The sequence below is a fragment of the Lathyrus oleraceus genome, chromosome 1 (assembly GCF_024323335.1).
Source record: "Lathyrus oleraceus cultivar Zhongwan6 chromosome 1, CAAS_Psat_ZW6_1.0, whole genome shotgun sequence".
NCBI lineage: Eukaryota > Viridiplantae > Streptophyta > Magnoliopsida > Fabales > Fabaceae > Lathyrus > Lathyrus oleraceus.
Genome location: NC_066579.1, coordinates 304,937,292 through 304,950,253, shown reverse-complemented (window position 1 = coordinate 304,950,253; position 12,962 = coordinate 304,937,292). Strand labels below are relative to the sequence as shown.

At 38.2% G+C, this 12,962-nt stretch overlaps 1 protein-coding gene across 1 annotated transcript; it reads left to right on the top strand.

Annotated features, from left to right (window-relative positions):
- The first annotated feature begins 978 nt into the window (after positions 1-978).
- On the top strand, positions 979-5,131 carry LOC127115690 (uncharacterized). The gene is made up of 2 exons (XM_051047167.1): positions 979-1,305; positions 3,555-5,131. The coding sequence occupies exon 2, from the start codon at positions 3,560-3,562 to the stop codon at positions 5,060-5,062; it is 1,503 nt and encodes a 500-aa protein (XP_050903124.1). The 5' UTR covers positions 979-1,305; positions 3,555-3,559; the 3' UTR covers positions 5,063-5,131.
- The last annotated feature ends 7,831 nt before the right edge of the window (positions 5,132-12,962 follow it).

Below are 12,962 nucleotides of genomic sequence, written 5' to 3'. Positions count from 1 at the left end.
TAATTGTCGCACCCCAAAATTTGACTTTGGCTTTGTTGACCACATCTTGATTAATCTCGTTGTCTCGTATTCATCTCAATTTCTTAAACTTCGCGTGACAACTGGTTTGATTAGGTTTTGTGTGTTTTCGTTGCTTACCGTGTTGTATTTCGTTGTTTTAGCAAAACCTGGCCGATATCGTTGCCTCGTATTTATCTCGCTTATCTCTTTTGTGCGTGGCATCGCTTCGATTAGGTTTTGTGCGTTTTTTTTAATTGTTTGTTTGTCGGTATTTTGACTGTATTTCGAATATATTAGAGTTTTCGTATTGTCCGATTATTTGTGATTGTGTTTGTCAGCGTTTTCGTGATGTCGTGTTGATTTTATTATTGCCTAGGGTTGTTTATTTAATTACGTGTTGTGCCGTGTGATTTAATCGAGTCTGTTTGAGTCGTGTTGTTGATTTTACTGGTTTACCGGTTTACTGGTTTATTGGTTTTATCAATTTGTCTGTTTTGCTGTGCAAATTGTCATCGTTTTTATCGCGTTCGTGTCGCTCGATTTTATCGTATTTTAATCGTGTGCCGTTTAATATTATTTGTGTTTAATATTAATTGTGTTTAGTTGTTAATTAGTTTATTTAATTAGGATTAATATTATATTAGTTTATTATTATTATTATTATATAATATATAAATTATATTATTAATTTATGTTAGATATTTTTTAGGTTTCTTATTGTTTAAGTAATCTAATATATATTATTAATTTATGTTAGATATTTTTTAGGTTTCTTATTGTTTAAGTAATCTAAATATATATTATTAATTTATGTTAGATATTTTTTAGGTTTCTTATTGTTTAAGTAATCTAAATATATATTATTAATTTATGTTAGATATTTTTTAGGTTTCTTATTGTTTAAGTAATCTAAATATATATATATATATATATATATATAGATGTGGTTAGTAAGAAAAAAGAAGAGAAGGTGGATCAGTAAGGAAAAAACGTGTGGTGAGAGAAACAGAGTATTGAAAAGAAATATTTTTCCAAAAGCATTACCGTATTTCACTTGTTCTTCATTTTCGGTAACCCAAAATCGTCCCGATTATTCACCGAAACACAAAACCGATTTCATATCTTTGAAGTTCGTTGAGTCCAGGTCACAAATATCCAAGGTTCATTTCATTCCGGCGTTGTTTCACCGATCAAAAGCGACGTTGAAGTCAGGTACTCACGAAGGCAGCCAGCACTGCGTCGGTGACGGTTTCCAGCTTTCGGTCGATCATTTGGACGATCAGAAGTTCATCCTCTTCACACAAGGTAATATTCTTCACTTATCTCTGAAATCGGCAAAGTTCCGGCTTGCCGACATGTGTTTTAATATATTATTTATCTAAATATATATATATATATATATATATATATATATATATATATATATATATATATATATATATATATTATTTTTGTCTATTATATATCTAAATAAATAAATAAAAAATATATATATATATATATATATATATATATATATATTATCTTTGTCTATTATATATTATTTGTCTATATATATATATATATATATATATATATATATATATATATATATATATATATATATATATATATATATATATATATATATATTATTTTTGTCTATTATATATTATTTGTCTAAATGTACACATATATTATTTTTGTCTACTATATATTTATTGTCTAAAAATAAATAAATAAATAAATAAAAATATATATATATATATATATATATATATATATATATATATATATATATATATATATATATATATATATATATATATATATATATATATTACTTTTGTTTACTAAATATTGTTTAACTTTATTATTATTTTGCATATATGTTTTATTTAAATATTAGTTAAATTAATTATTTGTTTAAATGTTTATTTTAATTAAATGTTTATTTATATCAAATGTTTATTTTGTCTAAAGTAAATGTTTATATTGTTTTTTTTATATTTGTTTATGTTGTTACTAACCGTTTCGTTTCAGTTTCAGCTCGATTAACTCCACTAACTATTCGTAATACTAACTATTCATAGCTAACTGTGTTGTAATAATTTACTTTCTCGCATTTTTTATTTTCTGTATTGTGTGTTTAATCGTATTGTTCACGTTTTATGTTAAAAAATCGAAAAATCCAAAAAAGAGAAACCCGATGCGATTCCAACGGTCGCCGTTTAAGAAACCCTTTTTCACACACTCACAAGCTTACTCTTGGGCTTCCTTATAATGAGCCCATTTATTTATTGTTTCAGGGTTTAGGCTCATTCAAATCTTTTGCCAGCTTTGGCTTTTCAGTTTAAAAACATTTTCAAAAGGACGTGTCAGTCTCGAAGCCTCCCGCCTAGGTCGAGTAAGAGATGGCAAGACACGCCAATCTAAAATCAACAAAACAGACTTTCCCCTTTTCTTTTGGGAGAACTACGTGGATTCTGATTTCTCCATTGCGCCTTGGAGATACGTAGGCATAAAGTCTACGACTTTATCGAGTCCAAAAAACAATAAAATCAAGTTCTTTTCTCATCTCCCCAATCAAACGATCAAAGCGAAGAAAGCAAAGCATTCACATAAACATAAGCAAAAAGGTTCCTGTGGAGTACCACAGATGTAGAGGGTGCTAATACCTTCCCTTTGCATAACCAACCCCCGAACCCGTAACTCTAAAGGGATTTATCGTTATTTTTCCCTTCCTCTTTTTGGATAAAATAAAAGACGGTGGCGACTCTTGCATTTAAAATATTTTTCAAACGGGTTAAGTTCAATCAATACTTAATCTCGTGAAAAATCCCGCCGCGACAGAATGGCGACTCTGCTGGGGAAATATTGCTTAAACTTATTTGAGGGTTTAGCCTATCTTTGCTTGTTTATATGTTTGCTTTGTGAATATTTGCTAAATTGTATTGTTTGTAATGTTTGTTATTTTGGGTTTTGGGGGATACTTGTGATAAATCCTATACCCGGATTTGGGGCACATTTGAGATAGGATGGATGATAATTCAGGTTGACTTGATAGGAGACAATCCTTACCGAGTTGACTTGAGCCTTTGTTCGCTTGGTGGAGGCCTCTTTGAGGGTGATAGTGCTAAACAAGTCATTTGTGAGGCATTGTTGCTTTCGACGGGCCCGTGAAGCCAAGGACCTTAGTTTACCTTTACCCCATCTTGGCCTTACTTAGGATGTGATGTAGTGACCACTTCGGACCAAAAGTCTGGTTTGGTCGATACGCGATATCACACTCAAGCGAGATTCTTTTGAGAATAATATTGGAAAGCGAGCAGTTGCTTAACCCGGTATTATCCGAAGAAGGATCCATAACCTTGGGTACTTTTAGAACCCGTTTGGCAGGTGAAACTTAGAACTTATCTTGGGGCTTTGTCCTAAACTCCATGCTGGTGATGAACTTTGAGCCTTGTATTGTTTGACCATGTTTGTGTTTGTTGCATTCATGCATGACATGCATTCATTCCCATCATTTCAACCTTTTTCCAAGGAACTTAAAGTGAGGATTGCAAATATTGCAGGAAACATGGATTTTGGACGGAGAAGTGTGAAAAAGTACAATCTCGTCAATCCAAAGATAGATGAACTAAAGAAACTGGTTTCTTCGATCGCAGATCCTATTGGTTTCAGAGACACATATGGGGCACTTATATCTTTATTGACACTTAGGATGGAAGAAGGGTTATTGCAGACATTAGTACAGTTCTATGATCCAGTCTATCACTGTTTTACATTCCCAGACTATCAACTCATGCCTACATTGGAAGAGTATGCCCAATTGCTTCACATCCCAGTTGCTGATACAGTACCTTTCTCTGGTTCAGAAAAGTTACCCGAGCACAGTTCTCTTGCAAAAGTGTTGTACATGAAGAAGTCAGAATTCAAGAATAACTTCACCACCAAAGGAGGACTTCCAGGTTTCACTGCCAAGTTCTTAATGGGGAAGGTTTCTTATTTTGCCAGTCAAGGTTGTGATATTACTGTGGAGCATCTGTTCGCCTTGTTGATCTACGGTTTGTTACTATTTCCTAATATTGAAGGTTTTGTGGATTCATATGCTATACGCATCTTCCTAAGTGGTAATCCCGTTCCAACTTTGCTCGGAGACACCTATCATTCCATCCATTACCGTACTTTGAAAGGAGGAGGAACCATAGTCTGCTGTATACCGTTACTCTACAAATGGTTTGTCTCTCATCTTCCTAAGTCAGCTACTTTTTGGGATCGCAAGTCAGGACTTCAGTGGTCACAGAGGATTATGTCTCTTACCCAGTCAGATATTGCATGGTATAGTAAAGTTTTAGACGATGTGAAGATCATTGATAGTTGCGGGGAGTTCCCCAATGTACCCCTCATGGGCACAAAGGGAATCATTTCTTATAATCCAGTACTTGCTAGGAGACAACTCGGTTACCCTATGAAGGACAAGCCTCCTAACATTCTTTTAGAAGGTATTTTCTTGAGGGATAACGAGAAGGACCCTACCATGAAAGAGAGAGTAGTAAGAGCTTGGCATCGTGTTTGTCGCAAAGGGAGACTTGAATTGGGTAAGAAAGATTGTACCTCCTATGAGCCGTACCTCCAGTGGATCAGAGCCAGAGCTATACAGTTGAAAATGCCATACCCACATCATGATCCTATCAAACCCGCTCCGTTGAAGACCCCCTACCTTCCGCTAGATGACAAAGAAGAACTCCAAGCCACCTTGGAGAGGGTTAAGAAAGAGAGAGACGCTTGGAAGGATAAGGCCCAGGTGCTCGAAATGGAAAATGAAGAACTTCAGAGACAGTTAAAGGAGCAGAGTGGAGAAGATCGTGCAGGTAAACGTCCAAGGGTGCAAGAGGATTTATTTTCCTCAGGCACAACAGATTACTCCCAGATTCCACAGTCCTCAGGTGCATGGAAAGGTCTTGTAGACAGTTTGGTGAAGGAGAAAGCTTTTATGCAGAAGGCCTATGAAGAAAGAATTGAGAGACTTGAAGGACAACTCCTACTTGTTTATGCTCGTCCTGATGACACATGTCTTTAAATGGTTTTCTTGGTTGTATTTTGGGTTGATAACTTTGTTTTGTTATCAAAAATGTTTGCAATTCTATCTTTTCCTTCACTTAGAGTTCCTTGGAAAATCATTCATTTTGCATATCCATGCATCACGTGCATACAGGTTGTCTGTCTCGGTCCAGTCTTCTAACAGTTGCTTCCCGCCAGCAGATCCATTTCAAGCTGACGCATAATTACAACACAAGAGCCAACTACAAAAGAAGAATGGAGATAACAGATAACGAGAACCGAAAATTGAAAGCTCAGGTTGACCGCCTTTCTGCTATGGTCGAGACATTGATAGCAAACCAAGCAGCCCAAGCTGCTCAACTTCAAACAGCACAAGCTCAGGTTGCCGAAGCACAAGATGCACAGATCCAGGCGCAAGCACAGGAAGCAGAGATGCGCAACCAAATGTTAACCGCCCGTCTACAAGCAGAGGAAGCCCAGGCTAGGGCTCAAGTTCATAATTCAGGACAGACTTCGGCACAGAATCAACCTCAAATTCAGAATCAGACAACAGCAGCACCCGTCACTACAGTCATCGCTTCAGAAATCAACGTTGTCCCAGTCACTTCTGTTACCATCACAGCATCCCGTCCTTGGGAAATACCCATGGATCTTAATCAAGATAGATATCAACAAGAGTTCGTTCCACCAAATGCTCCTGTCTTCACTAATGTGCCTCCCGTTGTTCACTATACTCCTCACCTAGGAGAACCTGTCTATCACGGCCCTACCCCAAGTGAGGATCCTGGTCTCAATGATAGAATGGATGAATTCCAGGGTCAGTTTGCGGAATTACAAAAAGAGATAAAAGCTCTTCGAGGGAAAGACAGAATGGCGACTGGAGTAGTTATGAAGAACTGGACCGCAGTTGACATCCCACATTGTGTCCACATATCAAAGTAATTAAGCTTTTCAGTTTTCAAAAACCTTCCGCTTTAGCCCAAAGCGCGAAGCATTAATTTTGTAAAATGGGCACTTTTGTCAAAAACGTACTATCCATGAAAAAGATCTTTTGTGTTCCTATACACTTGTGTCCTTTTATCTTTTCAGCTTTTTCGGAAAATGGTAACACAAAAAAACCTTAAAAAGAACACATTTTTGCATGTCATGGTCAGTCCTCTAAAAACAATTGTTTGTACAGGTTACTTAAACCCGTTGAACACAATGACATCATGCCCTCTCCCAACTTTGAACATTCTGTATTCGAAGCTGAAGAGGAAGAGTGGGATGAGATTCCAGAAGAGGTCGCCCGCCAGCTTGAAAATGAAGAAGACACTATTCAGCCATACAAGGAGCCTTTGGAAACAGTCAACTTGGGTTCGGAAGAAAATGTGAAAGAAGTCAAAATTGGAGCATTGTTATCCCCACAGGTCAAGGAGCAATTGATCAGCCTGTTGAAAGAGTATGTAGATGTGTTTGCTTGGTCTTATCAAGATATGCCTGGTCTCGACACTGACATCGTAGAGCACAAGCTACCTTTGAAGCCAGAATGTCCACCGGTCAAACAGAAATTAAGAAGAACACATCCAGATATGGCCGTCAAAATTAAAGAAGAAGTTCTGAAGCAAATAGATGTTGGTTTTCTTGCCACTTCAGTGTATCCAGAGTGGATAGCAAATATTGTGCCAGTTCCTAAGAAGGACGGGAAGGTACGAATGTGTGTCGACTATCGTGACTTAAATAGAGCAAGCCCAAAGGATGATTTCCCCCTGCCTCACATTGACATGTTGGTAGACAATACAGCAAAGTTTGACATATTCTCCTTCATGGACGGATTCTCCGGGTATAACCAGATCAAAATGGCTCCCGAAGACATGGAAAAAACTACATTCATAACACCATGGGGAACATTCTGTTACCAGCGAGCCATGACAACGCTCTTTCACGACATGATGCACAAAGAGATTGAGGTTTATGTGGATGACATGATCGCGAAGTCTCGTTCAGAAGAAGGTCACTTAGTAGATCTATTGAAGCTGTTTCAACGATTGAGGAAGTTCCGTCTTCGCCTCAATCCGAACAAATGCACATTTGGCGTCAGGTCAGGTAAACTCTTGGGCTTCATTGTCAGCCAAAAAGGCATTGAAGTTGATCCAGATAAAGTAAAAGCTATCCAAGAGATGCCCGCACCAAAAACAGAAAGGCAAGTGAGAGGTTTTCTAGGACGATTGAATTACATATCCCGGTTTATTTCTCACATGACTGCCACTTGTGAACCTATCTTCAAATTGCTGAGAAAGAGTCAGAATTGTGTTTGGACAGAGGATTGTCAGAAAGCATTTGACAGTATCAAAGAGTACCTCATGGAGCCTCCTATCTTGTTACCACCTGTTGCTGGAAGACCGTTGGTTATGTATTTGACAGTGCTTGAGAATTCTATGGGCTGTATTCTGGGTCAACAAGACGAAACTGGAAAGAAAGAGCATGCCATTTACTACTTAAGCAAGAAATTTACTGACTGTGAATCACGATACTCCTTACTCGAGAAGACATGTTGTGCATTGGCTTGGGCTGCTAAGAGATTGAGGCAGTATATGTTAAGTCACACCACTTGGTTGATATCCAAAATGGATCCAATCAAGTACATTTTTGAGAAGCCTGCACTCACTAGTAAGATTGCAAGATGGCAGATGCTGTTATCAGAATACGACATTGAGTATCATACCCAGAAAGCTATCAAGAGCAGTGTGTTGGCTGAGTACCTTGCTCACCAACCCGTTGAAGATCACGATGATAATGAGGATGAGTTTCCTGATGAAGATGTCATGTTCCTAAAATCCAGAGATTGTAAAGAGCCACTTCCTGAAGAAGGGCCTGAACCAGATTCTCAATGGGGTTTAGTATTTGATGGAGCTTCCAACGTTTATGGACATGGAGTAGGTGCAGTCATTATCACTCCAGAAGGTTCTCATATTCCTTTCACGGCAAGAATTTGCTTTGAATGTACAAACAACATTGCTGAATATGAAGCCTGTATCATGGGTCTTGAAGAAGCCATTGACCTCCGCATCAAAAATTTTACTGTTTATGGTGACTCAGCGTTAGTTATCAATCAGATCAAAGGAGAATGGGAAACACGCCACCCTGGCTTGATCCCATACAAAGACTATGCAAGAAGATTGTTGACTTTCTTCAACAAGGTTGAATTGCATCACATTCCTCGGGATGAGAATCATATGGCGGATGCTCTAGCTACGTTGTCTTCAATGTATCAAGTGGGTTTTCCAAACGAAGTACCCAGAATTGTGATCAAGCGACTTGATAGACCAGCACATGTGTTTACAGCTGAGGCCAGTTTTGATGATAAACCATGGTACCACGATATCAAGCATTTCCTTCAGACTCAGGAGTATCCTCTTGGAGCAACAGAAAAAGATAAAAAGACTTTGAGAAGATTGTCAGGCAGTTTCTTCCTTAATCAGAATGTGCTCTATAAGAGGAATTATGACATGGTCTTACTCAGATGTGTTGACAAAAAGGAAGCAGAAATGTTGATGAAAGAAGTTCACGAAGGGTCCTTTGGTACTCATGCAAACGGCCACTCTATGGCAAGAAAGATGTTGAGAGCTGGTTACTACTGGTTGACCATGGAATCAGATTGCTGCAAATTTGTAAAGAAGTGTCACAAATGTCAGATCTACGCTGATAAGGTTCATGTACCACCAACCTTTTTGAATGTGATTTCTGCTCCTTGGCCATTCTCAATGTGGGGCATTGACATGATCGGTATGATTGAACCCAAAGCTTCCAACGGACACCGTTTCATTCTCGTGGCAATTGATTACTTCACCAAATGGGTGGAAGCAGCTTCGTATGCAAAGGTGACAAAGCAAGTGGTGGTCAGATTCATCAAAAATAATCTCATTTGCCGATATGGCATTCCAAACAAGATCATCACTGACAATGGCTCCAATCTGAACAACAAAATGATGGATGAATTATGTGAAAGTTTCAGGATCGAGCATCACAACTCTTCTCCTTACCGTCCCAAGATGAATGGGGCAGTTGAAGCTGCAAATAAGAATATCAAGAAGATCATTCAAAAGATGGTTGTTACCTACAAAGATTGGCATGAAATGCTGCCTTTTGCACTATACGGATATAGAACATCAGTCCGTACTTCAACTGGGGCAACCCCATTTTCACTTGTATACGGTATGGAAGCTGTGTTACCGATAGAGGTTGAAATTCCATCAATGAGGATACTAATGGAAACTCAGTTGTCAGAGGCTGAATGGTGTCAAAGCAGATACGATCAGTTGAATTTGATTGAAGAAAAAAGAATGACTGCCTTGTGCCATGGACAGTTATATCAAAAGAGAATGAAGCAGGCATTTGATAGGAAGGTTAAGCCGAGAGAATTCAAAGAGGGTGACCTTGTGCTCAAGAAGATGATACTATTTCACAATGATTCTAGGGGCAAGTGGACTCCTAACTATGAAGGACCATATGTTGTCAAGAAAGCCTTCTCAGGTGGTGCTTTAATTCTTACAAACATGGATGGTGAAGAGCTTCCACGACCCGTGAATACAGATGCAGTCAAGAAATACTTCGTCTAAAAAATGAAAAGAACAGCTCGCTAAGTTGAAAACCCGAAAGGGCGGCTTAGGCAAAAATGAGCGTCTCGGTGGACTGAAAACCTGAAAGGGCGGTCCAAGTAGAAATTAGAGACATAAAAAAACAAAGAGAATATTATCCCGGTAGATTGAAAACCCGAAAGGGCAATCTAGGCAAAAGTTAGGGATTTCAGGCAAGTAACTGCATAACAGAGATAAGATCATTGAAGTATCAGAATATTTTCAACAGTTCTCCAACTTTCTCAAGGCTGCAATACAGGTCAAAAGTGGAAGAGAGAATGATGTCATTGTAGTTCAACGTACCCTTTTTCCACGAAATTACCATTTTCCAATTTGTAAAGATCTATGGAATCACGCTGTTGGCTGATTACCATCCTATCAAATCAATTTGAGCCTTTCTATATTTCTTGGCACTCTTAATTTTCATTTCAATTTACGAAAGTTCTTTTACTTTGACAGATATGTTTTGAAACAAAAGTTTTGAATTAAAAACAGTTTTTGAAAAATATAAAGATTATTTATTTTGATTTGTGGACGTCAATAAAAGGATTGAGACATGTGGTCCCAGTAATTCTGAAATCATGTGATTCCAACTAGACATGTTCATATTACTATCCTTATATGTATATGATGAAAAAATCTCCACAGGTGTCTTGGCAGTAATATTTCTCCAGCAGAGGTTGTGATTCTGGATATCCCCAGCTATGCTTCCTAGTTTTCCTCAAGAGATCATGCAAGAAATATTTCAAGAAGTTTATTCCCTTCACTTGGGGCATGAAGACTCCCCAGTTAATTGATCATGAAGACTTTGATCCAGGTTTTAAGTTACAGATTTGGCCTATGGGATTACTACAGGTATTTCCCCAGTAATTTATCAAGGCGGGATCAGCAATGTCCCCAGCAGAGGATGAGAAGGAAGATTTGATTTCCCTGAGCAGGAGTAATACAGAGGTCTCCATCCCTCAGCGAGTGAAGAAAGATGATATTCAGAAACTACAGGGAATCTCCTGTTGTTCTCTGTCCATTCAATAGAAGGATATGTCTCCTCCTCAGTAATGTTTTGTAGTAAAAGAAGAGTGTGTTATGCATTTTAAGCAAATTCAAGAATTGCAGGATTTCTCCCGAATTCTCATTTATATTCAAAGGTCAGACATCACTGTTCCCCGGCAGAGTCTCCTAGAGGAAAGATCTCGTAACCAGATATCAGACACCATAATCCCCTGCAGAGTCTTCATATACAGAAAGTCTCCATGATAATTAAAGCAAAAAAATCAAGGATAGATTTCCCCTATATTCTTATTCCCTGGAAAGATACCACCTATCCCCAGCGGACTTTATCCCCAGCGGAGTCTTCCAGAAGAATAATCCCTTCTGCATTATCAGCAAATTCAAGAATTGCAGGACTTCTCTTACAATATCATCTTATTTCCAGAGGATAACACCTTGTATCCCCAGCGGAGTCCTCAGAAAGGTCCAATCCTCATATACCTCACAAATTCAAGAACCACAGGGAATCTCCTGCATTTTTGAAGTAGAAGGCATCTCCATTCTTCTACGGAATCCTCAGCAGAGATAGACTTTTAAAGAAACCTGGATATGGTGCTCTTGTACCAATTCCCCAGCAAGTCTTTGTACTACTCCCTAGCGAGTCTCAGTGCAAATCTCCAGCAAGTCCTTATGCAGCTGTTAACATTTTTAGTTATTCCTAGTTTTGTCTGTCCATCATGCATTCATCACTAAATATTCATGCATATCTATGACATATCATGCTTGCATTCATATGCACCTTGTTTCCTTGTTTATATTGTGGGTTGAGTCAATCTCTCCATATAGAGTATCCTCATAAGCAGCAAAATACCTTTTATTGGTCATGTTCCCCACAGAGATCTATGCCTCGTGGAAGATGGTTGTTTCAGTTGTAAATCCTGATGAGTTCATTCCTCTTCAGTTGAAGTCTTGTTTGACCGTTTCATTCTAGTTCTATCCTAGTTTGAACCTCGTGTCTCCAGATAAAGCTCAGAAATTGCCAGTAAAAGAAGGCAACAATATAGTCTTTGTGACTCTCATTCAGTAAAACAGACATGACAGATATTGTGTCCAAGTCCTTTATACCTTCATCTTTGAGTTGGTACCCGTTACAAACTTGAGTTACCTACATCCATGAGTGGTAACCTTTGTTATCCCTCGGATAAATTAATTACTATCTCCATCTATGAGTTGATAACATCCTCACAGAAAGTTCCATGGTTCTACCTGCAACTTTGAGCTGGTAGCGTGCTTTCGTCTTTGAGTTTAGCACAGATTCCTTTTGATTCCACCTTCGTCTTTGAGTTGGTGAAGTACCTGCAACTTTGAGCTAGTAATATGCATTCATCTTTGAGTTCGCACATTTTCCGGTGATTCCATCTTCGTCTTTGAGTTGATGGAGTACCTTCATCTATGAGTTAGGTACACTTTATCCTGTTACCTTCATCTTTGAGCTGGTAACGTGCTTTCGTCTTTGAGTCAGCACAATTTTCTTATGTTTCCATCTCCGTCTTTGAGTTGATGGAGTACCTTCATCTATGATTTAGGTACATAGTGAGCCCTCAGCTATGAGCTAGTAATATGCATTCATCTTTGAGTTCGCACATTTTCCTGTGATTCCATCTTCGTCTTTGAGTTGATGGAGTACCTTCATCTATGAGTAGGGTATGTTTGATCCTTGTTGAACTGATAGTGTGCTTTCATCTTTGAGTCTGCACAGATAACTTCTGATTCCATCTTCGTCTTTGAGTTGATGGAGTACCTTCATCTATGAGTTAGGTACATTTTGTCCTTCCACCGTCATCTTTGAGTCGGTAATGATAAACATCTCCAGGAGAATATGTTCTAAATTCTTTTAAACACCTTTGTCAATGAATCGGTGGTTGCCTTCAACTTTGAGTCGGCATTTCTCTGTCTACCTCATCAATGAGTTGGTAGTGTGCATTCAACTGTAAGTCTGCACAATGATCCTTAGATCTGATTCTTCATCTACACCATCATCAATGAGTTGGAATTTGATTTCCCTAGCAGTGTTATTATCAATCTTTTGAAGCTTGCCTTCAACTTTGAGTTGGCATGTCCTGTTTACCTCATCAATGAGTGGGTAGTGAGCTGTCAACCATGAGTTAACGCAGTTCGATTCTTATTATGCCCTTGTTATACCTTCATCCTTGAGTTGGTATTCATCTTTTCTGTTATCTCCATCTTTGAGTTGGTAATGTACTGTCACATCAGTACTCTTGTTATATTGATCTTTTCCCACTTTCATCTATGAGA